Genomic DNA, 27,947 nt, shown 5'->3' with positions numbered 1-27,947 from the left:
GATCCATCTGGGTCGTAAAAAAGGCCATCGATTCCCGGGACAGCCAAATCAGAGCCCTTTCGACACCTGGAGCCCCTCCTCTCGCTGACTCCACCTACACTCCCCTGAACCATCCCTCATCGCCTTATTTACTCCACCCCCAACCCCATTCCATCCCTCTCCACTCTCCCTCACCGCCCCTAAGCCTAGCATAGCCTAGAATCCACTTAATTACGCCGATGGTCGGAACCCGCGACGGCGCCAGGGCAGCCAATCCCTCGGACAAGGAGGCGGAGGACGCGCACGCCGATGCGCCCGACCTCCGGAGCGCCGCGGGCTTCCAGGCGAGCCGGAGGAGGAGGACCACCGCAAGGCGCCGCCCGGAAGACGCCCATCCCGTCGCTGCCCCGCCGCCCGAGACCCCCCCTCAGCCTGGGGCTCGTGTAAGCACGCTGCTGTTTTCTACGTCGAATTCTTCCTAAGTTTGCAGCCTTAATTTGTTCGACTGTTTCGTTCATTACCTCCTCGTCGAGTTGATGGGCCCTGAACAACTGGGCCACTCGGTTGGATGGTCTTTCCTTCGGATCTAGATCCTGGATCTGGACCGTCCGATCGATTTGGTCTCCCTTGGATGCCCCCCGCCTGTTTCAAAGTTGCTTGCTTGCTGTTCATCTAGATTTGTTTTTGTGGATTCGTTTCCCTTTTTCCTTCCATGATTCAAAGCTTGAAGCTTTCTTTCCTTAAGAGTGGAGAGGAGATCCTCCATGGTTCCCATTTGTGGGGCATCTGTCATGGTGGACTCATTTATAAGCACGATATATTTGCAGCTCCAGTTCTGTTGTGCCAGATTGGAAGATCTACTCGAGTAAAATTGAATTCATCTCCACAGGGCTGCTAAAGTAGCATGTCATGATTCTTGTCATGATTGCTTAATTCTATTTGCAGATTGTGAGAGAATGATGCCTCTTAGATTCGGTGGATCGATCGAACATTTTATCGCATTCTTGTTTCATGCTATAATCTTGGTAGCATATCGAGCTTGCATTTATTAGTTTCGATGATTATAACAATTGAAGGAGCTTTCTGAAAATGACAGACCAAGTCTTTCGCATAACATGACAGTTTGAATCGATCGTTATGGAATCGAACATATGGCTCACAATTAATTTTATCTTCAAATGCAGTGAATTGAGTGCATCATCATGTTCTTGTTTCACATCATGTTATAGCATGGTTGCGAAATTAGAGTTGCAGATTAACTTGACATGGGCAACAACTTCTATGCTGCTATAAAACCCAAAGAAAATCAACAAAATATAGAAAAGCACACGAAAGGGAAGAACAGATCAGAAAACCTCAGAACACCCCCAAAAAATGATAAGAGTTCGAGAGATGTCACAAAATTTACCAATATGTACATGCACATATATATGTATGTTATATGTATATATGTAAATATTATGTATATAGGTATGTATGCACTTATTCCTAAACAATAATTCAAGGATTTTACATGGTTATATGAATCAATTGTTAAAGGACTGACCATAAAAAAAATTAAGATTGCTCAACTATTTAGCAGATTGAAATTTTTTTCCCCCAAAGTGTGAACTAAACGTCATATTTCTCTCTTGTTATATCATATGGTCAAGTATAGTAGAATTGTAGAGGTTGAAAATGAGAATTGCAAGGGAAATAAATCCTAATCCGGCAGAAAGAAAGCAAAGAAGGGGAAAAAAATCACAAAAGAAGCCAGAAAACTTCCAGAATTTAAAAAAACTAGTAATATAATACATGGAGTCAGCTCCAATGATTTTGTATTTTTGATTGAAGCTCCTTGACTTTGTAACTAGCATGATATAGGGCCCCTTTCTCCAATCACTGTCTGATATATTCAGCTGCTCCACCTTGCAGGCATCCATGTTGGATTTGAACGGAGCAGCCCTTGACCCTGATGTAAATTAAATATATTTCAGAAAAAAAAGAGTACCTTCATTTTGTGATTCCTGTCAATCTTTTACCTGAGAGATTCTTGCTGATCTTTATTGTAGCAAGCTATGGATGGTTTGAGATTTCTCCTGCAAAAGGAGCTTAGCCACAGCGATGCTAGTTCCCTGGGAAGAATTGTTCTTCCAAAGGTCAGCCTTCATGCACAACTTTGATGTATGCCGGTGTGGATGTTCCTAAATTGCTGAACTTTTAAACATCATTGTTACAAATTATGCACTTTTATTTAATGAGCATTCTTATTTTCAGAGAGAGGCAGAAGCTTACCTTCCAGTCCTTACAGCTAGGGATGGTGTTGAAATCAACATGGATGATTGGGAGACCTTTCAGGTCTGGACGTTCAAATACAGGTTTGACTGAATCTGCTCAGGCCTCGCTGTCTAATATATAACATGGAAGGCTTAGATTTCAGCAGCTTGTATGGGCTTGAAGTCTTTTCTTATCAGCCTTTTTAATATGTTAAGATATTCGGTATATTATTTCCCTCCAGAAACACAGTTATAAGGGTTGCCATGCTCTCTCTCTCTCTCTCTCTCTCTCTCTCTCTCTCTCTCTCTCTCTCAAATGTGATGCATGCTCTGGAAACTAGCTACATATAAATTTGCAGATATATGAATCTAACCTTGCACTTCTCACACATTGGAACTCAGATAAAAGAGGAGTATGCATGATCTTGTGCATGTTCATGCTTGTGCATTTGCACTTGGTGGTGTGCATGCGTATGTGTTTGTGTGCTTGCGCATCTGTGTGCAAGGATATAGGAGAAATTGCAAGGACTTAGGAAGTATGCAGTGATGTATATTTTTGTTATGTCGGCGTATTCGACTTGAATCCAACTAGGACATTTTCATATAGAAGAAATTAAAATAAAGTAGTAATTCAATTTTTATTTCTTATGAGAGAAGATTTGTTGGCTGCTAAGGTGATTACAGTTCACAAGTCAGTACAGTGATTTCATAATTATAGGAATGCATAATTATGGTGACTTAATCGTGTCCTCCTACATGCATAGAGGGTGTTGGCTTCTCATTTCTTATAGGGTTTATTTATATTCTAACATGTTAGCACCATCTAAAATAGTATCTCACTCTTTTATGTTCCTGTAATAGATACTGGCCTAACAATAAAAGCAGGATGTACATACTTGACAACACTGGTAAGCTCCTCTCTTTGCTATTTAATCTTGATAATAGAAAACTCTTTGCTGTCATCCACTGCCAGCTATATATACTTTTCATCTTGGCTTTCTTTGAACTCAGGGGACTTTGTTAGCACTCATGGCCTCCAAATTGGTGATCTTATCATGATATACAAAGATGACCAAAAAGATAGATTGGTATCGCTCCTTATTAAACCCTAACTTTTGCTAATTTTCCTGGAATTTTGATCTGCATCATCCTTATTAGCGGATAACAGGAATTAACGCACGGTCTCTTTCGTTGCCAACGAATTGATATCTAGGTCATTCGGGCAAAGAAGGCAGTAAAAGAGCATCCTGCTGCCTTTGCAGATGATGGAATCTTTGATTCCATTGCGCCTGATATTGTGGTGGCTAGTGCGAGATATTCTGACCTCTTTTACCCATTGCCAGATGGTATGAGCATCTCTCATGGAATGAACAACACATATGGGGATGACCTGATCTATGCCTTTGCAGCAGACTTCACAATGGGTTTCTCAGAAGAGAGGATGCAGAACCATTCAGTTGCTGAATAAATTCAGAAGGTTGTGTGGAATTGATAGTGCTTGGTGACTTACATGTCATACTACCGTGCATGATCAATAACTCCTAAACAGACGTTGTTGGATCCTGAATAAGTTTGGTTTGTCTATCAATATGTAGCATAGGATTGAGTTGAGGTTGTATACATTTAGATTGGCCTTGGGCTGGAAGATCGAACCTGATCTCAAGTAGGGTTGAATTAAAGTTGTCCTTATATGAATCTATATTTTTAGACCTGTTGAATTATGTATAATTAACTGTACTATCAAAATCAGTAAATAATTGTGGTTCCAATTCCATGAATGTTAGTTCAACAAAAATGATTCAAACATCTTCTCAACTCAGCCTAACCTAATTAACATGATACAAACCGACCCGAACCAACGAATCCAACTTACTTAACTTGAGTTTAGTTTAACACGAGCTGGGATTGTGTTGGGTTAGAGAAACTCTAACCTGAGACTGGGGTTGGCTTAGAATAAAGTTGGAAGGTAGGGGTTAGATTGGGCTGACGTTTACCCTCAGCCTGCCCTAGTTTGTCCGAGTTTCAGCCATATACTGTAGGCCCGTTGTCGGCCCATTTCTTGACGACCACTGGGTTCTACAATGGCTTTAAATATCAAATATACGAGGATCAGTGCCTAAGTTCTAACCCATTTAGTGGTTTCTAACTTATCAGCTCTTGTGGATAGTATGTTCTTGTGTATATGTTTCTCTGTCTTCTCTAAATTTGTCATCAACATGACCCATTAGGAGACAAATTTTGCCCATTCTTAGTGTCCTGTCTAAGCATTTGTTTTTTTTCAAACTAATAATAATTTACAAAATTTACAGCTAGCTTGTCCAACTTTTGTATGAAATTCTGTAGAGATAGACTTTGCATCTCTCGAGAGAATAGAGTATCTACTCCTTACAAGTCCAAAATTAATAATCTGATATCCGAATTAAAGTTCCATATAATTGATCATTATCCATGCGACTAGAAATGTGCAAAAATCAAAAGTTATGCGCTTGGGTGGTCTCTAATCTATGCATCAAATAGAAACTAAAACGGATAGCTAAAACAATACAAGATCAAGTTTTGGTATGATCCAAGCATTAAAATTTATTTATTTATTAATCTATATATATTTTAGACACCGTAAGTCATGATCAAAAAGTGGATTCTTAATTTAAATACTTTACAATGTATTATAGGATGCTAGCATAATAAAAACCACCTGTTTTTTATTTGCTTGACGCATGAGTTCAAGTCCACCAAAACATACGATTTTTTATTTATATTTTTAGTGGTATAGATGATGAGTATCTAATTATAGAGTTTGGATTTGAGAGGAGCAGTTATCCTTTTCTCTTGGGAGGAATGTAGTTCATCTCAATTATGTGTGCGTCTCTCATAAAACAGTTTGCGGTGAGGAGTAGAAGAGGAAAGGTGAGGATTGCTTCATGAAATGTAGTGGATGCAAGATGTTTCTGCGGAGTTGGATGCCGTTTTCGGTGAGCACTGATATTAGTGCACAATATATGATGTAGGTAAAGTTGGTGAGTCCTCTGCAACTAGATCCGAGAGTCCGGCACACTATTTGAATTTGAATTGCACCAAGAGTTGAAGAACAATGATCCAGCTCTACATGATCTTAGGGCTCCATCCACAGATGTCTCCCGAAGCTCCACATAGTTATGAATCAGTATGTCAGGCCTTAATTGGCAAACGTTTCAGGACCCAAAAGGTGAGCCAGTTGAAGACTTGAAGCCATACATTTCATCGGATATAGGATAGCTGTGTAGGCGAAGCACGTGTATCATGAAGCCAACGGGTTAGCAGATTGGATAGTTCCGTATGTGGCTAATCATTCTGGAGAGACTCTGTGGCCAGGTGCACTTCGAGATTTATTATTTTTTTGATTTTTTTTTGAGATATATTCGTACTCGACAGATATGATATATCCGCTTTAGTTAAATAAATAAATAAATAAAATTATATTTACGAGAAGGAGCAAGCCGGACCCGCAGGCAATTGAACCACTCAGAGGCAACCTATGCGAGTGTTCACAGCAATTGCTCGATACTAAAAACGTATACCGATGGCACATCTCATAGGATTGTAGCCATTCGAGGATCTTCCGCTTCTCTTATGATTATTATTATATAGATTAAACGAAAAAGAGGGGAAATCAAGAAAGAAAGCGAGGAGAGATCGATTGGAGATCGTGGTGATGGCGGCAAGATACTGGATCGTCTCTCTACCCGTCCAGGCTTCTGCCTCCTCTCACTGGAGTCGCCTCCAAGAATCCATCTCCAAGCACTCCTTCGACACCCCCCTATACAGGGTAATCAATCGATCCCCTCTCCCATCTCTGGTCCTGTTTTTAGGTTTTCACGGGTTCGGTCCGGACCTACGTTTTGAATTCTTGATTTCGATCGTGATGCAGTTCAACACCCCCGATCTCCGAGTGGGAACCCTAGATTCGCTGCTCTTCCTCAGTGATGATCTCGCCAAGGTGCTTGCCGGATTTTCTAATGGTTTGTTTTGGATTTTCGCTGTTTGCTTTTGCTGTGATGATGATTCGGGAGAATTCGCAGTCGAACACGTTCATAGAGGGAGTGTCTCATAAGATCCGGCGCCAGATTGAGGAGATGGAGCGGGCTTCTGGCGTTGAGGGTGGGGCGCTGACGGTGGATGGGGTTCCTGTGGATTCCTACCTCACGAGGTAACGGAATATATGTGACGAATCGGAATTTTGATTTCTTCGGATGCGTTTTGATGAAAAGTTTTGATTTTGTGGGGAAATGAATGGTTTTGGGGATGGCAGGTTTGTTTGGGATGAAGCCAAGTACCCGACAATGTCACCGTTGAGGGAGACTGTTGACAGCATTCATGTCCAAGTAGCGAAAATTGAAGATGACATGAAGGTCAGTTGATGATTTCCTTTCATCCTTTAAATTCTTCTTCTTTCATTCAAATATTTTTCTTCAGTAAGATTATTTTATTAGTATTGCTGTCCTTTCTTTTAGGATCACCAAGTAATAAGACTGAAAACAAGTATGTGAATTGAAAATTTAGATTACACGCTAGAGAACTATGGATGGTCGAACGATCTCATTTACTTATTATAAACTTCCATGATTTGCTAATAGGAATTTCAATAGTGCTTTTGGAAGTACTGCAAATGCCTTAGACCTCAACCTGAATAGGAACTACATACAAACAGATTTGGACATCTTAATTGGACACTTTAGATTGGTCATTGGTCCTGAAGACTAGAGATGTTGAATGAGTCATTTGGGCTGCCAAAGTTTGTATTAACCATGGCCTCAATCAGCTATCGTGTTTCATCTAGTATATACATGTCTGTATGTTTAAGACCTTAATCTTGGTTGCTAGATAAATATCTAGGGCCTCAAGGTTGTCAAAGCCAAAAGGTGCCTTTAAGACAAGAAGACCCCTTCATTGCCGCTATATTGCACGAGGTGCTATACACCAAAATGGTGCTTGCCTGAAGAAAGCAAGGTTCTAATTTATGAAAAGTTCAATAATTGTATTGAAAATAAATTATTTTTGTATACGAAACATCATATGATTAATTATATAGGTTTTGATGTGCTAAATCATCTTGGATATTAGATTTCATGTTTCACATCTTTTAAAACACCACGTCAAAATATCACTTCCCATAACATGTTTTTAAATCAAAGCCATCAAGAATAACCATCAAATGTCGTAAAATGGCTTGAAAATTCAAACATGAAAATAAAATACCGCTTCATAAAACATGTTTCATGTTGATAAACAACACATCACACAAAAGAGCAAACCATTCAACATCCTAGAGTAGCTCTTTATTTATGAGGGGATGAGTAGACCAAAATCGACATCAAAATAAAGCTATTAGAGCTCTAAAAGAATGCATGAATAGGATGGGAAGCATAGTGCTGGACATTGGAGAGGCACTTGCTTAAATGCCTTTTGCTTTGTCTCAAGGGTTCACCTTGGCGCTGCTTAGTAAACCTTCCTTGCTTGGAGATTGTCGAGGCACTTAATATAATGGTTACCTTTGTACTTATGCTGTTCAATGTTTATTCTTATGGAGATATTTAATAGGTTGCTTATTGTAACAACCCAGGAGACTTCACCCAAAATGGCTAACCGGAAGGTATTATTTGGGTTTCTTGACTTTATATAAGTATCCAAAATCTATCCAGCGAATAACCAATGTGGAACTAAACACACGCTCGCATGGGTCCTCACATACTTCCTCCGTTCAAGCCCTGACGTCCTCGACAGACTAAGGGTTCAAATCCATTCAAATCTAATCATAAACACTACGATCGGCCTGTGGTCAACCCCAATGGATCCGTGCTATAGTGTCTTCTAGTCTACATAGGTTATGGGCCGGGTTCGCTCTGATACCATTCGTAACAACTCAAGATCTCACCCAAAATGGCTAGTTGGAAGGTATTATTTGGGTTTCTTGATCCTGTATAAGTACCCAAGATCTACCCAGCAAATAATTGATGTGGGACTAAACATACGCTCGCACGGGTCCTCACACTTATAAAGTTCAAAGGTTTTTATGTTTCATAGTCAAATATTCTCTCGCTGCTGCTGCTGTAATTGCTTATGTGGGAAACCTTATTATTCTTCTTCCTCCTTTTTTTTTTTTCATTTTCTTCTGATAAGAAACAAGTTCAGTGAAAGACAATTGATATAATGATAAGAACTCAATGTGGCAAAGTCTCATCCAGTCATCAGGATGTAATTTTCTATTAGCTATCAGCTTAAAATGAAGCCTAATCTTGCCATCTAAATTTGTATATTGCAGGTTCGTGCAGCAGAGTATAACAATATCCGTGGTCAGCTCAATGCGATAAACAGAAAGCAGAGTGGAAGGTATGACTGATTGGTTGCCACTTTGAACATTTCATACCTGAAACTGTAACTTTATGGGATGGGATTTCAAGATCTTTTGCAAATCTAAAGTCATACTTAAGACCACTTATATTCTCCTGAAAAGGCACCGATGTTGCAACATTGAATTAAAATTGTATTTCTTCTGAATTCAGCTTAGCCGTCCGTGACCTTTCCAATTTGATAAAGCCAGAGGATATCATCACGTCAGAACATTTAGTGACACTTCTTGCTGTTGTTCCCAAGTATTCTCAAAAGGACTGGCTCTCAAGCTATGAAACTTTGACTACCTATGTGGTAAAACTTCTTGATTTCTATATCTTCTTAATTGATGGATGCTGTGGTTAGGATGATCAAAAGGATTTGATGATATAAATATGATCTAGCTCCTTTTCTTGTCTTGAGTTGTCTTTCTAGAAGTATCTCTTGGTCGTGCATGTGATCGTTGAGTGGCATTCTCCTATGAATTTCCTGCACCGATGGTCTAACACATGGTATACGAAAATTTTAAAATATTTATTGAGATATTATATGTATTTGATGATGTATATAAAAACAATGATAACCATCAATGCTTGTCCCAATTGTTTAGAGTCAGGTTTATAATCCTTGTTCATCAATCATTTCCATGAAGGGTTACTTTCAATTGCATAGTGATCAGAATAGTAGTGAGTAGCAATGGCCTACATAAACAAGATGAATTTCAATATTTGAATGTTAAGGTACATCTTTGGTAAGTTTATTTAGAGTAGGATAAGTTGAAATGAATCGGAGAAGTGCAAAAGTTCTATTAGTTGATTATATCGAGCATTCCTGGGTAGATATTATAGGCATGTGCAATCAATGTCATGAGGAACTGTTCTAAGGAGAGAGATTGCAACACTAGTACAATTCTAGAGTTGTGTGAAAAGGTCAAGAAAGAAGAAAAGAACATGTTAGGTTTTCTAGATGGCAACTTTGAGAATGGATATAAAAAGTTCATATCTAATAAGCACATAACTCTTAATAGGATGAGCAAATGGCAAAGAATTTAATGCATATTAAATAGTTGTGTAAGCAAGGTACGCCGTCTCGGTATCGGGCCCTGTACCGGTGCCATTCTATCACTATATCGGTACGTCCGGTACGGGGGCCGGTTCGGCAATATCGATACTCGGTACGCCTCCGACCGTATATAGGAACCAAACTGGTGCAGTACGGTACGTCGTGTACTGCTCGGTTTGGTATGGTATGGCGTACTATATGTGTAAGACTTGTTAATTATGGTTTTTTTCACTTAAATTGCACATTGTTTGCTTTATGTTAGTTTAAGTTGTTTGCTAGTGTGTAGTCTCCTCCTTCAATGATTTCTTTGATAGTTTGGATTTGGTACTATTTCAGTCCTATTAGTAAATTCTTTATGCCTTTTGTACAAATCCACCTTTTCTTACATTTGCATGGAATGGGAAGTTCTGGTTATTATAATTCCAAGGGCAACTTTTACTAGACGAGGACTTGCTACATTCTTGACAGTTCTCTTTTGAGGTTCTAATTCTTTGAGTGTTGTTTCTTAAAATTGCAAATTCACTAGAGGAAAGGTGCGGGATAGGGCCATTTCTATGCGGAGCAATATTTAAATGTTGTTGGTTTTCTGAAAACCTTGGCATGGATAGTTAAAAGAGGAGGACCTTTGAGAACCACATTAAAGATTTCTTGGGATGAATGACTAGCCATGTTGTTATATTTTTTTCCTGGAAGACAACATTGATGAAAAGCTATCAAGCACACTAGATTTAGTATATAGTATATTATTATTATTATTATTATTATTATTATTATTATTATTATGTTTATTTTTATTTTTTGATACATCACTTGATATGTTTTGATGGCTTACTTTTTAGAATCTTTTTACTAACCCAAGATATTTTTTTGGCAGCTTTATTATTGTCACTTCATAGTTTGTGCAGAAGGCATTATAGATTATAACCCTTTGTATTTGGAAGGACTTCCAATTGAAAATTACCCTTGGTTCAATTGACTGTTAGATAAGGAAAAGTAACTCAAGACAATTGATGTTTTCTCTTGTTAGATATACACATAGATAGGACATTTCTTCTTAAACTGGCTGAATTCTTTATCAATCACCACAGAGTTAACAATCTTCATTTTGATTAGCAGTAAACAAGCCTTTCAAAAATAATGGTCATTATCATCATAGTAAGACACATTATTCAGGTTCTGAGCTAGGCTGGTCAAAAAATAGGTCGGCTGATTAGGTTGCCTCCTTTGCTGCTCACCATTTTGGGGAGATTCTCTGGACCCGCTTTGTATCTGTTCCTCCACCTCTGTGGAGTATTTTGTCTATTAACTCTAATGGCAATGCTCAAAAACAAAAAAAAAAAAGGTCGCAACTGTGCTAACAGACAGGCCTTACTATTCCATAAAGGTATATAGAGTGATCTTGCTAGCTAGGTAACTCAGCTAGCTTAAAATTCTTGTTTCCTTGTAACCTTTCTGTCCTGGTATTCATTTTGTGATACTTGAATTGTTTTTGTTTAAGATTATACCATTATATCTTTGCTATTAGAGGATAAGAAATGCTGGTAGAGGATCTATTTTTTTTTGTTAGCTCCTCGGGCATTTTGCTGTACAATTCATTTACAATCTTCAGATAAAGTTCTGATGTATGTTACCCCACAGCTCTGTAAGTTGGTGCTTTTGAAGGTGCACTAAGTGTAGTTTGTCACAGGTTATGCTTGGTCTTTTTTCACATTATTGGTCATTAATGAACTGATGCAGTCATAGGCCATGAGAAATTCAGTAATACGTCTCAATGAAGGAGATATGGTTCTCTAAAAATGATGGGATCCTCCTATTTTTCATCATTCCAGCATGAACTTGGCTCAGAATTTTATAGATTTGCTGCTGTTTAGCTCAATTTATTTTTGAGTAAAGTAGGAAACAATTGCTTGGAGTTACTTATGAGGAAATTGAGAAAATATGAAGCATTGGCAGCCCAGAAGGAACTAAACTCAAAGATCAGATTGAATGAAAGGTGCACACTTTGGAACTGATAACAGAAGGAAAGAGGACAAGGGAAAAAGCAGATACATAGTCACACTAATTGCACAACTGGAAAATGAGCAGAAGCCTTCGTCTTGTAACAAGAACTGTTGCCCCGTGACAACCCGAAAGGGAGGGGTGAACTGGGTTTTCTAAATCTTTAAGGCCTTAATTAAGTTGATAGATGTATGAGTAGTTTAGCTTGTGTTAATTATATATGTGCAGTGGAATTAAAAATCACACAATGCAAACACACAAGAAATATAGTGGTTCGGTGCTCTCCTAAGCACGTACGTCCACTCCCCAAGCATCCCCTTGGGAATTCACTATAATCCCACGGATTACAGTTGGATTGTTTTCCGGGCTCACAATCCAAAAACCTTTATAATTTGGTTTTCCGGGATCACCAATAACCTATGTTGGTTTTGCAGGCTCACCAACGACCTACACGGTTGGTTTTACGGGCTCACCAACAAACCTTACAAGGAATTGAAAGAAAAGAGTTTGTAGCTCCTAAATGAGCAAATATAACAAGTATGCACTAAAACAAGAGATAAGAAATAATTACTGCTTTGAAGATGCTCTTCTCTTCTTTTCTAATGTTACTTCACTTCTCAAGGGGTTGGTAGAGCTCTTGAATGCACTTGAAGAATGCTCAACCACCTTCTTTTGGAATTTGAATTAAGCAACTTGATGAAGAACACTTGGACTTGCTTTCTCTTGAATGCACTATTGATTTTTGCAAAAGATGCTTTTCCTTTGAAAAATAGACCTCTTAAATACTTCCCCAACCTAGGTGTTGGAATGGAGAAACTAGCCATTGGAGACTCAAAAAGTACATCTGCAGAACTAGCCGTTATACTGTCAGCCGTGCTGAGGTCGACTCAAGCTTTTCTAGGGTCGGCTCAAGTCACTGTTCATTAATCTGGGGTCGGCTCAAGCTTTTATAGGGTCGGCCCCTGCTACAGTGGGATCGGCCCCTGCTATAGTGGGGTCGGCCCTCTCAGAAAATTCAGAAGCTTGTTTTTCTGACTTTTCAGGCTAGCAGGGGCCGACCCTTGCTACAGTGGGGTCAGTCCTCTCAGAAAATCTAGAAGCTTGTTTTTCTGATTTTTTAGGCTGGGGTCGACTCATGCTTTCTTGGGGTCGGCCCTTGCTACAGTAGGGTCGGCCTTCTCAGGAATTCCAGAGATTTGAGTTCTGAAGTTGGGGTCGGCTCATGGTTTCTTGGGGTCGGCTCCACCTGGGGTCGGCTCAAGGAAGCTTGGGGTCGGCCCTCTCAATCAATTTTAGAAAGCTGTTTTTGCAGTGGTTGAAGCTGGGTTTAGCTCAAGATAATTTGGGGTCGGCTCTTACTAGGGTCGGCTCAAGGAAATTTGGGGTCGGCCCCAGTTACTGTTTATCTGTGCCATATGTGTCAGGATGTGCCAAAATATGCCAGGATTGACTCCATCTCTTATGGGGTCGACTCCTACTCTGTGCCAAGTGTTCTAAAGGCGTGCCAAATGCATCGGGATCGACTCCAAACTAATTGGGGTCGACTCTAATCATGATTCTCTGCATCTTAGGGTTAGACTTGCACATAGGATCAATAAAACATATTCCAAGTAAATTAGAATGCATGGCACATTAGAGTTTTATACCCTTAATAATGAAAATTACACTTTTGCCCTTTAGAGTATACTTAACTTGAAACTTTGCCGAAATGAATTTAAAAGCTTTTTATCATTCTCTACTATAAATTTTATCTCGTTAATCTTTGAGAGATGTTTTGACCGCATTTTTCTAATGTATCGTGAATGTATCAAGGGTGTGCCATTTATCAATGATATATCGAGTTAATTTACATTTCTAATTGATATGGCCTCAATGGTTGTGTTAATCATCAAAATAATATTATCATCCTCAATCTTCCCCTTTTTGATGATTACAAAAACATTGAGTATACCTAAGTTGACGTTTATATGGTAATTGAGGTTTGAAGTTTAGAAAATGCTTTAAAAGCTGAAAATTCAGAATTTTCTAAATTAAGGAGTGTGCCAACCAAAATCTCCCCCTATCTAATCCAAATTTATGCCAATTTGAACTCTAGTTTTGCTCTCCCTTACTCTTGTGTTTTATTGAAGATAAGACTCCAAAAATTTGTGCCAATGCAAGAGTTTCAAGTTATGTATCGAAGCAAGAAAAATCTCTATGATTATGTGCCAGAATTTAGATTTTCTTTTTGTCACATATCTCCCCCTTAAATATGCCAATACCTTTTATATTTTCTCCCCTATTATATTTTCTCCCCTATACAGTTTTTCTTATAGACTTTGCTTCTAGTTTTTTCCTTATATTTTCTTCCCCTTTTTGTTATCATCAAAAAGAATGAATAACAATGAAATGGATAGCATTGTAATGACAATAACAAAAATCATAATTCAAGAGAAACATTGTATTTCATTTATGCCAAAAGCACAATGTTTTAGAGAAGAAATACAAACTACCACAAAGGGCAAATACAAGTCAAAACAAATACATAATCTAGGAGACACTTTAAGAACACACTTCATGATAATGCTTTAGAGTTAATCAGCTTTAACATAATCAACATATTTCAATCTAAACTGATTTATATTCAATTCAAGGCATAAAGCATTATAAGCATATACTCAGATATTTCTCTTCCTTTTTGACAACATCAAAAAGGTTGCAAAATAATAAAACATTAAGCATAAGACAATATTTTATTCAATGCATGTCAAATTATTGCAAGAATATGCATCATGTAACTCAAGGCAATAATGTCAGGGTAAGATAATGAATATAGAACATAGCCAATTAAGATAGTTTCAAAATTATGATGAGATCACATTAAATTTGATGATTTTAACATTCTTTTAAAGTTCTTTTACCTCTCTTTCAAAAAGAATAAACCTGAGATAATTTTAGGGGTAACAAATATCATCAAAATCAAGGATGGAAAATTTGGCTTTAAGAATGACACATTTGAGATACGAGCCAGAAAGGATCTCTAAATATAAATTCCAAAGATACTTTTTAAATCAAGTGTAAATAAAATCTTTTTCAAGTTATTTTAAGGAGTATCAAGAATGATATTCAAAGAAAGCGCGAATGAAAATCCAACCTCTTTTCTCGCTTTTGTTTTTTTTTAAAAGATCTTTAATAACATATGAAGACTTTTCATTTAAATTTATTTATTTATTATTATTCTATTAAGTATATAGCAACGTGAGAGCAATTTAATTAATTTTTTGGAGTATAGTATAAGATAAAGATCGAAACTTGTATACTCGGAAAACATAAGATCATGCTGAATTATTGATTTTTAATAACTTCAAGATTCTTTCATGATATAAAAACATTGGGGCACAGATACCAAAATATGGATTCATGTAATGTATGATACATCTTAAAGTATACATAAAATTCAAAGTTTTGAAAGTTCTTTTAGAGCTCTTTTAAAGATTTTCTTTTACTCCTTTAAAGATCATAGCATTAAAATCAATTAAAATGAATTGGCTCATGATTGAAACACTAAAGTGCAAGCCAATAAGAATTCATTAGTAGATTCCAAGGTAAATTTTCGACTAAGACAAATAGAATCTTTTTTAATTAGTTTTCAAAATAAATAATTTACCGATAAGGTACAGATGGAAATCCATCTTTCAAAAGATATTCAATGAGGCACAAAATCTGATACTACTTGTTGGATCAAGTGCTTACCAAAGTCTTTTGCTAATTTTTATATAGAGTAACCTTTAATGATTTCGCTTTAAGAACATTCAATTCTCTTTCATTTATGTAAGTCTCTTAATATCAATTCATGCTTTGCAAGTACAACAGTTAAATTCAGAAATTGACAAAATATGATCATGAATCAAACATAAAATATTCAAGGTATGCATCAAATAAAAGTGATTTTTGAATAAGATGCAAAATGCAAAGAGATTGAATATTTAAAGCTCTCCCTCAAAAGATATATTCTTCTTTAAATATTTTTTTTATTGAATTTCAGAATTTTAATAATAAGCATGAATAAAACTGAAATTTTGTGATATCAAGAATGTAGAGTGATATAGAGTTTGTCAAAATTTATAACAATCACCCTTTTTAATCTTTCAAGAACAAGTTATGCTTTCTCTTAATTTTTGAGAGTAGCACTAAAATATTAATTAAAAAATAATTCTTTTGAAGCTCAAATTTTTTTCAAAAGCAATTACATTTTGTTTTCATTAAGAATTATTTAAGTGAGTTGAAATATTTTAAGTTTTAGGATCACTCTCTTCTTATATATACATGAAGTATAGTAAATATTTTAATATCAAAATAAAATTATATATTTTGAAACATTTTTTCGCAATCAAGATCATTGAAAAACTCATCATTTAAACTAATTTCAGTACACTTATAAGATAAAAAATGATATGTTTCAAATGCGTATCGGAGCAAACAACCAAGGTATTAAAATTAATTCTATTTTTCTTAAACTATAGTTTTCATCTAGAAATCATATTGAGTTATTCTCCAAAATGATGCAATCATTGAAGCATATAATGAAAGTTACAAAAATGCAACGATATAAGCATTTTATATTGTGTTTAACCTTTTATAGAAGATCAGATTTTGAATTTCATAAAGATTTTCAAGAAAGCTTTCAAAATCATAATTTGAGATATGTATCTTCTACATTGTAGCTCATCTTAAATTATTAAGATTGAAATACATATTTCAAAAACATTAGATCACATTCAGAATTTTTGTAATTAATATTGAATTTTGGTACAAATTGGAGCAATTTAACATGTATCAGGACATTATATACCAATGTTAGGCAAGATGAAAGATAAATCAGAATTAATTCATTCTGCTTAATTTACAAATTTAGATTATTCTTTTATTTTATTTTTCAGAAGATATTTATTAAAACAGAAATATTCTTCTCTTCTCCTTTTAGCAAATATATTCAACTTTTAGATTCTAAAAGTGATCATAAACGACAAATATGAAATTTCTTTCAAAAATACTTTAAAAAAATTCTTATGTAATATTTCAAATATTCAAGCATTGGAACTAATTTAATAAATTTTTTTGATCAGAAAAGTACAAGAAAAATCCAAAATATCATTGATGAGTATGGAATGCAGGTGAAAATAATTTTCATTAGGCTTTGGAACACAAGTTATTTCGAAGTCAAAGGTGAAGCAAAAAACTTGTGTGCAAAGTTAAAGCCTATTTCAAATTATAAATATCATAAAAGAAAAATAAAATTGCTATTGGTAGAAACATGTTTCAAATAAGTTGTTCAAGCATGGAGCATTACAAGTTATACTTAAAGAAAATATTTGTTATCTGAATACATAATTCAAAACATCATGTCACATTTAAGACATAATATGCATTAAGTCATAACATCATGTATTAAAGCATTAAGAACAAGCATGTCAAGGTGTGCTTTAAGGTGATTGAAACTTCATTTGTTTTTCCAAAGTTCGTTAGTTTCATTTGTTTTTACTTTGAGATTATCAATGTGAGCAACAATCCTTCTTATATATATTTTCATTTATCATGTCATTCATTTCCTCATTTTTATGAATTTCTTTCTTTAAGCAGTCAATGAACATTTTGATCTTCATTTCTTTTTGGTTTTACTTTTCTATGCTCTATACTCTATTTGCTCCCTTACCGGTAGAGTTGGAAGGGGCACGAGGTACTACCACTAGCCTCCCTCTTGTGCCGTCCCTAATATGCCCTACACCGAATAGTTGGATCAAATAGTGCAGAGTACTACCACTAGCCTTCCTATTGGCACCATCCCTATGATGAGCAATATAAAAAGGTTAAACCGTTCCCTTTAAAAATGTTCACTCCAAATTCTCTGTGTTTAAACATAGTTTATTACGGATTTTATCCCTTCCAAAAGAATGCTCACACACGTCTCACAAATGTGCTGAATATATTATGCGTGTTTTGCTTTAACTTAAGATTGGAGTATTTACTTAGGCTTTTTTTTTTTACTTCCCTTGAACAATGTTCATTTTCTTTTTCTTTATCTTTCTTTCTCTTTTTGTTATTTTCAAGTAATTACATGAAAGAGCAGAATAAAGAATTAATCTAATATGATGCATATAAATGTGTATCATGCGAACAATATTTTCATTATGCTCAAGGATTCATAGTTTATCACAAGTTATTTTGAATTAGAGATCTGAAGCATAAACTTATGTATTTCATGGTTATGTATTATACATGTCAAAGTAAGCTTCAATTTAATCCTACTATGAAACAATTATTGTTAGCATGAGCATGAAGCATGATGTCAAGATGATCAGCAATTAAAGGTTCTAATCATGCTACTGTATAATTTTAGACTATTGATTTTGCTCAACTAACTCACAAGAGAAGGATTTAGGATTACCGATACATTTTGCTTTCTTCAAGCCAAATACCTTTTAGATTCGTTGTGTAAACTTTTGGCTGAAGAGGGTCCTCTCTTTTGTTTGCATGTGAATGTTCTATGCATCTTGTATAGAGGTCCTTCAAGTTGAAATTTCTCATTTTCTTGCTTAAGGATCCTGCATCATTAGCAAAATCTTTTTTCTTTCTTGAAGGCAAGTTATTAAGTTCTCTAAGATACAAAAACATTCATACAACATATTTCTTAACTAGATGACTCGACATAAGATATGACAATGATTGAATTTGAGTTACCTACTCAAGAGATTGCCTAAATATAAGCAAGCACAAATCACTTGAACTAAAGAGATAATTTCATTAAATAAGATGGTTCAAGGACACCCATGTGAGGCAATAAGAAAATTTATCAAGGTCAAACCAATTTTTTATTTTTAGAAGCAATTTAGCTTAGATTCTATTTGCTTAAGATAATTATCAGTAAGATATACCAATTGACTTTTAATCAAATTATCTTAAACAATTGTTTCTATAAAAATTCTGATTATGAATAGTCTTAAGAATTACTTGTAGAGAAAAAACAATTCATTATTGTAAAACTTTTTAAGTGAGTTTTTCATTATGATCATAGCACATTAATCATTTATGATTGAACCAAAATGATGATTTAACATATGATGCACACATGCGACTTATCGAGCAAATCATAGTATAATCATATAAGGAATGAATCATATAATGATAAATTATATTCATACTTTAACAAGAGATGAAATAAGATTTCTTAAGTATTATGCTCAATAAAATTTTAACATGAAGGCAGGAAATCAGCATGAAACATTTATACTAGAGTACTAGAGAGGGAATTTAGATTTTGAAAATTTGAAGGAAAAAGTTATACATATTCATTCATTGTTTTCTTATCATCATGCAAATACAAAAAAAATTTTATGCTAAGATTGCTGAAATAAACTTTAACATATATATAAGCTATTAAAGGCTTTAATGCAGGGAGTATCACAATTCCAAACAAAGATAATCTCAATACACGATGTAGAATGTTAAACCTTATACTAGATTTAGTGAATAAATTGAGACTTATTTTTAATTACGTGTCAACGCACCCATTTGCATGAAAGTTTCATTTGTTTTATGGGTAGCTTGGCACGCCTACATATACACCCTCATATTTTCATTTTCGGTACCCAAGCTTGCTTGGGTCCTTGAAGGTTAGGGCATATGGTTTCTTTTGGAACCCAAATCTGTTTAGTAGTAATAACTTTACCAATTGATTTAGTTGTACTAGAACTATAGGTAAAGTTGTTATGCCCATTCTTTTCATATTTGAAATAAGTTATCCTTTTTGATGGTTTGCTTGACGAATTTATAACATTTTTCTTTAGGAATTCATTGTTAAGCGAGGAAGTCAAGCCAAGTTTTGATTTATCAAAAACATGTTGGCTTTCAAACATCATTTTTAATCTTTCTGAACTTACAGTGAATTTGTTAATAAAAGATTTCAATTGGTTAATTTCTTCACTTAAGTTTTGATTTTCTTTAATTAAATTCTGATTTTTCTGAATCAATTCTTCTGAATTTAACCTTAGGCTTTCATTTTCAAAATTTAATTTGTCTTGTATTTCAGCAATAGAATTTCTTTCTTCTGAATTTTTCAGATTTAGCTTTTTAAGATTCTTATTCTTCATAGATAGTTTTCTACATTTACCAAACAAATCATGAAAAGCATTTAACAGTTCATCAAAAGAGAATTCTTTTTAAAATTCACTTAGTGTAAAATCAGATTCATATTTTACCTTATCTTCTTGTGCCATAAAGCACAAGTTAGTTACCTCTTGGAGTTCTTTGGAGCTGATGTCATCATTGTTGCTCCTATCTTTCATTTTCTTGCTTGTCTCTCCCTTGGTCAAGGCTCTCTTGCTTTTTATTTCTTTCTTCCTTTCTTCTTGCTTCCTCTTCTTCTTTATCTTCATGAAGCTCTTGAATCTCTTGGGGATTAATGATAAGTTTATGTCTTCATCCCCAATATTTTTTTTTTCCTGAGCTTTCTTCCCGATTTGAAGACTTTAGGGTATTTCCTGCAAGCTCAATGTTAGTCTTGCAATTATGCTCAAGTAATCTAATATGGGGTTTCTCGAAAATATCATAAGTTGCTTCAAGAGAATCCCATATTTCTTTGGCAGATGAGTATGTGCAAATTTGATTAAAATCGTTTTCATTAAATGCACAATAAAGAATGTTCATTGCCTTAGCATTTAGCTCAACCAAATTCTTGTTGAACACATTCCATTCATTTTTATGAATATTTTCAATCAATTTAGTGGGTGTATGTAGGCCATTTGTTATGATATTTCATAACTCATAATTTTATGATTGAACAAAGATTTTTATTCTAGCTTTCCATTGAATATAGTTATTTTCATCAAACAGTGGGGGTATGTTTATGGAAAGTCCCTCAGTAAATAACACATTATGCGGGGTTGCCATGATCTTTGGCTCTAGTTGGTTAAGACTATAAATGACAAGAGAGCACTTGCTCTGATACTACTTGTTGCCCAAGGTGACAACCCAAGAGGAGGGGTGAATTGGGTTTTCTAAATTTTTAAGGCCTTAATTAAGTTGATAGATGTATGAGTAGTTTAGCTTGTGTTAATTATATACGTGCAGTGGAATTAAAAAGCACACAATGCAAATACACAAGAAGTATAGTGGTTCGGTGCTCTCCTAAGCACCTATGTTCACTCTCCAAGCATCTCCTTGGAAATTCACTATAATCCCGCGGATTACAGTTGGATTGTTTTTCAGGCTCACAATTCAAAAATTTTTACAATTTGGTATTCCGGGATCACCAATAATCTACATTGGTTTTGCAGGCTCACCAACAACCTACACCATTGGTTTTACGGGCTCACCAACAAACCTTATAAGGAAGTGAAAGAAAAGAGTTCGTAGCTCCTAAATGAGCAAATATAACAAGTATGCACTAAAAAAAGAGATAGGAAATAATTATCGCTTTGAAGATGCTCCTCTCTTCTTTGCTCAGGTTACTTCACTTCTCAAGGGGTTGGTAGAGCTTTTGAATGTACTTGAAGAATGCTCAACCACCTTCTTTTGGAATTTGAATTAAGCAACTTGATGAAGAACACTTGGGACTTGCTTTCTCTTGAATGCACTATTGACTTTTGCAAAAGATACTTTTTCCTTGAAAAATATATCTCTTAAATATTTTTCCAACCTCAATTATCACTCCCTAGGTGTTGGAATGGAGAAACTAGCCATTTCTAACTGTTGGAGACTCAAAAAGTACATCTGCAGAAATAGCCGTTATGCTGTCAGCCGTGCTGGGGTCGACCTAAGCTTTTATGGGGTCGGCTCAAGTCACTGTTCATTAATCTGGGATCGGCTCAAGCTTTTCTGGGGTCGGCCCCTGCTACATTGGGGTTGGCCCTCTCAGAAAATTTAGAAGCATGTTTTTCTGACTTTTCAGGCTGGGGTCGACTCATGCTTTCTTGGGGTCGACCCTTGCTACAGTAGTGGCGGCCTTCTCAGGAATTTCAGAGACATATTTTTTGAGTTCTGAAGTCGGGGTCGGCTCCACTGGGGTCGGCTCAAGGCTACTTGGGGTCAGCTCCACTTGGGGTCGGCTCAAGGAAGCTTGGGGTCGGCCTTCTCAGTCAATTCCAGAAAGCTATTTTTGCAGTGGCTGAAGCTGGGGTCGGCTCAAGATAATTTGAGGTCAGCTCCTGCTAGGGTCGGCTCAAGGAAACTTGGGGTCGGCCCCAGTTACTGTTGATCTGTGCCATATGTATCAGGCCAAAATGTACCAGGGTCGACTCCATCTCTTATGGGGTCGACTTCTACTCTGTGCCAAGTGTTCTAAAGGCGTGCCACTTCGTTCCAAGGCGTGCCAAATGTATCGGGGTCGACTCCAAACTAATTGGGGTCAACTCTAATCATGATTCTCTGCATCTTAGGATTAGACTTGCACATAAGCTCAATAAAACATATTCCAAGTAAATTAGAATGCATGGCATATTAGAGTTTTATACCCTTAATAATCAAAATTACAGTTTTGCCCTTTAGAGTATACTCAACTTGAAACTTTGCCGAAATGAATTTAAAAACTTTCTATCATTCTCTACTATAAATTTTATCTCGTTGTTAATCTTTGAGAGATGTTTTAACCGCATTTTCCTAATGTATCGTGAATGTATCGAAGGTGTGCCATTTATCAATGATGTATCGAGTTAATTTGCATTTCTAATTTGATATGGCCTCAATGGTTGTGTTAATCATCAAAATAACATTATCATCCTCAAGAACCCTTGCTTGTTCACCTTGACCAAAACCTGAAAGCCATTACGTAAACATGTTTCATATAAGAAATGGACATGCACATAATTTAATCCGCAATTTCAAGTTGAAATCAGAAGCCTCTTTTGCATCATTGCAAAGATAATTCTGTTGTTTAGGGTTTATCTACTTTTGTACTCTATATGAAGACGTTAATATGTACTTAATCAATTGCATGTTGGACAATAAGTTCCATATTTGCTTCCTTAAGTTTAGTAGTGCTAACCATTATATGAATTTATTTAGGTGCCTAGGTCATCAAAGAAGTTGCATGAAGACAATGAGTATGCTCTTTACACTGTCACACTCTTTGGTAGGGTGGCCGATAACTTTAAAACGAGTGCACGCGAAAGAGGATTTCAGGCAAGTTTTGCTTCTAAAAACCTTTTATGAAGGGCATGTTGTGGTTCACAGATTATGTTATGGTTATTTGTTCTGCATCGCATGTTGTTTTGAGTTGCTTGAGCATGGATAGGTCTTTTTTTGAGGGGTACAAAACATGGATAGGTTTTCATGGATTTTCTTTTGAACTTTGTTGTTTGTGTTTTTTTCTATTTACCTGTCTAATCTTTCCCAGCCATTTTACTTCTGATAAATCCTAGTTTAATGCTTTTGGTGATCCAGATTCGTGAATTTGAATACAGTCCAGAATCACAAGAGAATCGGAAACAAGAGCTCGAAAAATTATTGCAAGATCAGGAAAACATGAGGAGCTCTCTTTTACAATGGTGTTATGCTAGTTACGGGGAGGTACATTTATTATTTCACTGTTCTCTATCTACTATAGAACTTGCAGGGTGTGTTCTCTAATATGAGGTTCTTTCCATCAAGAGAATCAAACACGTGATCAACATATGTGTGTCACAAAAGAGGAAAATTAAATATAAAACATTCTAAGGTTGAAATTTTGTATCATAAGTTGAAGTAACATTGTATTGCATGGAACATCTGTTCCCTGCTTTTGTCTTTACCTTTGAAGAAGCTTAATTCATGTCTCCCTATTGTGTCCCATCTGTATTGGTACCTGGTTATGAAAGCCAATCCTTGCTTCTTAGGGCAAAGTTTTATTTACTATGTTATTCATAAATTGTGCACATAAAAACTACTGCTTCGCCATTTATTGGATCAAATCATCCAGATTGGCATGCATCATTGAATTGTATATTCTTTTTTTCACACTAGAATTTTGATTGCTTGACTCTTAGGGGCAAATAGTGTACCGCGATGCTTCCAGTAATCCATCTTTCCTTCTTAATAGAAACTCTATATTTTCTGCATCTACTCTTCATGTTTGTTAATTTAACCTTCTTTGATTAATAAGCTTTTTAGAGGTCCAGATCAGATTTAGCTACTTATTGTTGGATGCCCAAGAGGGATACGAGTTTTTTAAATCTTCTTGCATGAAGTTGCTCCACAGTAATGGGCAACATTCAGAAGCTCTCTAAACAAACAAGATACGCCATAAAAAGGAGAAGTGCAAATTTTCAAGATTCAAGACTTGGAAGTTACCAGTATAATGCATCGGTAGCATTGATTGAAATGTATCCAGGCATGTTCTGAATACGAGGCAATAGCAGTATGCTGGGGTTGAGAGAGAGAGAGAGAGAGAGAGTATGCTGGGGATCTGAAACGGCATACTGGATTTCTATGATCTATGGTGATAAGACAGGTTGTAGAATTGAGTGATAGATTCCCACAGAGTGGTTGACCTATTAGGGAAACTCCAGGCATTAAAATCTTAAGAGATCTGATCACTGATTGAAAGGCTGGTTGAGAAATTAGTGCGAATGCCAATTACAAGCTAAATATAAGTGTGCGATATGGAGTTGTGGTTTTAGTTCCCGGGAACAACTAGCTAAGTTGTTCCTATTGGCAAATGACACATCTAAACCCATATGTTGCACTAGATAGTTCTGAATGCATGGAGGTATTTCTATCATTTGGCGGATGCAATCAATGCACGAAAACTCAAACAATCTATGCAGGAAGAGTGCACTGATTGCATATGCCAAATGACAGAAATACCCCCAATACATTGGGGGTAAAAGTGACATTTGTCAGTAGGAACACCTAAGCTAGGCCACGAATCTTGGATACCTTGATCTCATCTGGTATTCTTTTTTCCTTTTTTTTTTGGTTCTATTGTTTTTGTAACCTTTTGCCTTTGACTGGGATATAATTTTTGGTTCTTTTTTACAATTGTTTTCTCTCCCTTAGAGCAACAACAACTGGGTGGTTTTTATTAAAGATGAGACTACTTACAGAGATGTGGGAGTGGAGACAGAATACATCTCGATTTGAGTAGAGAGCTGGTGTTAACTGCCTGACCAAGGAGTTTGGATTATGACAGTAGAAGATAATACATGGGTAGGGCCTGGTTGGTCAGGATATATTCTTTTGTTTCTGGGAAATGTAGCCACGAAGTAGAACAAAGAGGACACATAGGAAGGAGAGGGCCAGGGCCTCGGAATTATGAAGTTAGTCTTATGCTTATGGAGTTTTTCAGTTTTTCCTATTACTATGGAGTTTTCTTGTTTTTCCTATTGTATTTTCTTTTTCCTTTTTTTTTCTTTTTTGTTTGTGCTGTTGTTGACTAAGATATTGTTTTGTTTTTCCTACTTGAATATGCCCTTCAGGTTTTCAGTGCCTGGATGCACTTCTGTGCTGTACGTATCTTTGCAGAGAGCATTCTCAGATATGGTTTGCCGCCAGCATTCTTGGTATTAGAGATTCTACGATCTCTGTTCTTTCTCACCACAGTTTAGGTTGTAACCGGTACTATGTGATCTTCTATTGAAATATTCTTTTCAGGCAGCAGTATTAGCACCTCCAGCGAAAAGTGAAAAGAAAGTTCGATCTATTTTAGAAGAGCTTGGTGGCAATGCCAATAGGTAATTAATATGGTCATGTGATTTTCGCGTACTAGAAGAACATCTAAGTAACCTTTATGACATTAGATTTATCTCCAGCTTGCCCTCCTTGTTCTTCAGGATACCAGGCTTACTGTCTCTGTTGTGTGAACTTAGTTTTCGATTATTAGATTTTAATTTAATGCTGACTGACAGTATGCTTTTATCTTTCAGTGCTTTCTGGAAATCTGAAGATGAAGTAGGCTTGGCTGGTATAGGCGGCGAAGCTGAGGCATATCCCTATGTCTCTTTCACTATTAATATTGTTTAATACAAATTAAGTTGTGGTTGCGTTGCCCCTGTTCGACCACTTCGGAACTTTTAGAATAATTATCTTCAGTCACAGTACCGATGCATAGTTATGTACTGTATATTTTTATTGTCACATGACCAATTCTTTTTCATATATGTGGTATTCCTCAGGATTTTGTTCTAGGTTTCAAGTAATAATCAATATTGTGACCATTTTTAACCTGATTATACCACTCATTTCATGAATGGAACTCTTTGACATGTTCTGTCTACTAACTGATGCGTTCTTATGATTGTTTTGAACCTAATGGGTTGTCATCACTTGGGTGGGAGTTTCAATGGCATTCTCCAGTGATATAAGAGCAGCACTTCTGTGATCAAGTCTATTGTATTTGTGGTCGGTGGTCACTGGATTTTAACTGTTATCTTACACGTTCCCCCATTCTCCTTGTTTATTATGAAAAAAATGCTTTATAAATATTTTGAAGGGTAACTTTTTTAGTTCTATAGTGGCTATTTTTTTGTGTTTCTTCAGTAGGGTAGTCAATACCGTATCAGAAAATTGGCATTGTTCTATATAGAGGTCTCACATAATAAGAAATAATTTTACTTCAAAACTCTGAACTGTTTTCAGTAGAGTTGATTAACAGGAAAACTGAAGCAATTTTTTTGGTACTGTCATGAAATAATTAGGGGCTGTTACAGATTATTTCTTGTTTACATCGCAAGTCAGATTTGTTGTTGGTTTTTTTCCCCCCTTTTTATTTAATGAAAACGTGGGATATGAAGCTGCTTGTGTTGATTCTATTCTGGTGTTCAACAGACATCCAAAAGTTGGGAATTGTCACATTGTCTTTTTTTATTTTTTGCTGCATTTGCTCTGTTGATTTTTGTGACCCTACGCTGATCTCAGCGAGGCTCTTTTTCTGAATCTTAAATATTGTTCATGTAAATAGGCCTGACATTATGGGTGCTTGTCATCAGCAAGCCAGAGTTTGTTTCTATGCCATTCGTATACCCGATGGATAACTCTTCCGCCTCCCGTTATTCGACTGAAACAAATGTAAAACTAAGTTCTCAGCTAGTTTTGATTAGATCGCGTACTATCAATCTCCAGTTGCAGGAACGAAAGTTTAACATGTGTGAATCAAAATGCGCATGAAATGGAAGATCGTAGACCTTTGAAAATGGTCAGAAATCCAAAACAATTAGCTAAAACATTAGTCCTCCCACGACATTGAGGTCCTAGTTCCAAATTTCCACTTAGCGGGAAAGAGGATCCCGGTCTCTTTGGCATCATTTCTTTTTTTTTTTTATTTTAAAAATAAAAATAAAATTATTTTTATTGTTTTTTAATTTTAAAAATATAAATATATTTGTTATAGTTAATTATTTTTAGAAATATAAATACGATGGTGGCTCAGATGATGGTAGAGGTGGCGGAGATATTAGAGGCTAGATTGGTGGTGCTAGAGCTGTTGAAGAGGGTTGCTGATGATGCTGTAACAGTTGTGCGAGAGCTCTAACAATATGATTGCGGCGGCAATAATAGTGGTAATACTAGAGATCATGGTGGTAATGATAGTATGGTTGAGGTGGTAGGGTAGCGGCATCAGTAACTGTGGTAGTAGTAGTGGCAACAACAACGATGGTGGAGATATTATGGTGGAGGTGACGGCGATGGTGGTAGAGATGATAGCACAATGGTAGTGTAATAACTTAGTTTTTGAGCTCATGGGCCGGCCCGGAATGGCCAGTCTAGCCCGACCCATAGCAACCCAGTCCCATGGGCTTGTAGGCGACCCGAAAAGGCAAGGCCCAAGCCCGATCGTGCCCTATGGCACAATGTAGGTGGAGAAGAAGACTCCAACCTCCTTTGATTCCGGCAAAAATTGGAGTTATTCGGGGCAATCTAATTCAACTCGAACTCTACGATCACGCCTAATTAACTCTCCTCCTCCTTTGATTTCCACTACCAGAATTGTCGGGAATCGCGGCCGATTCCAAAATTGCTTCTTCAAGTCTCCTCCTTAAATCCTCGTTAGAAACCTCGCCGAAAGCTTTGCTGGGCTGAGGTAAGAGTTTCTCGTCTTCTTCTCCTTCATTTTCTAGTATTTTAGCCTTGATTCATACCGATTTGGGCTGCAAATCATCGGAATTTGATCCGAAATAGGGATGCCCTGTTTCAGCTTCTTCCTCCCGTGTTCGTTGCCGTCGGTCGTTGGGATTAGCCGAGTTTCGCCACCTCCCGAGAGCTTTGAGATCATGTGGCCGTTTGTCAAGGAGATTGGCCTTGATCTAGGCCGAGTTACCATGAATCGACCCATGTTATCTC

At 36.3% G+C, this 27,947-nt stretch overlaps 2 protein-coding genes across 2 annotated transcripts; both read left to right on the top strand.

The window, feature by feature from the left end:
- Positions 1-13: 13 nt before the first annotated feature.
- Positions 14-3,951, top strand: LOC120110355 (B3 domain-containing protein LFL1-like). Its single transcript, XM_039125172.1, has 7 exons — positions 14-422; positions 1,894-1,935; positions 2,031-2,117; positions 2,236-2,336; positions 3,096-3,142; positions 3,246-3,322; positions 3,448-3,951. The coding sequence occupies exons 1-7, from the start codon at positions 219-221 to the stop codon at positions 3,700-3,702; spliced, it is 813 nt and encodes a 270-aa protein (XP_038981100.1). The 5' UTR covers positions 14-218; the 3' UTR covers positions 3,703-3,951.
- Positions 3,952-5,724: 1,773 nt separating this feature from the next.
- LOC103695793 (V-type proton ATPase subunit C-like) lies at positions 5,725-25,888 on the top strand. The gene is made up of 11 exons (XM_008777205.4): positions 5,725-6,039; positions 6,142-6,210; positions 6,293-6,420; positions 6,523-6,622; positions 8,533-8,600; positions 8,774-8,915; positions 22,698-22,814; positions 23,076-23,201; positions 25,088-25,171; positions 25,263-25,342; positions 25,535-25,888. Exons 1-11 carry the CDS (start codon positions 5,926-5,928, stop codon positions 25,629-25,631), a joined length of 1,125 nt encoding a protein of 374 aa, XP_008775427.1. The 5' UTR covers positions 5,725-5,925; the 3' UTR covers positions 25,632-25,888.
- Positions 25,889-27,947: the final 2,059 nt, after the last annotated feature.

This window comes from Phoenix dactylifera, chromosome 4 (genome assembly GCF_009389715.1).
Source record: "Phoenix dactylifera cultivar Barhee BC4 chromosome 4, palm_55x_up_171113_PBpolish2nd_filt_p, whole genome shotgun sequence".
In the NCBI taxonomy this organism is placed as follows: Eukaryota; Viridiplantae; Streptophyta; class Magnoliopsida; order Arecales; family Arecaceae; genus Phoenix; species Phoenix dactylifera.
Note: the sequence above shows the minus strand (reverse complement) of the source record. Positions and strands in the feature narration are given on the sequence as shown.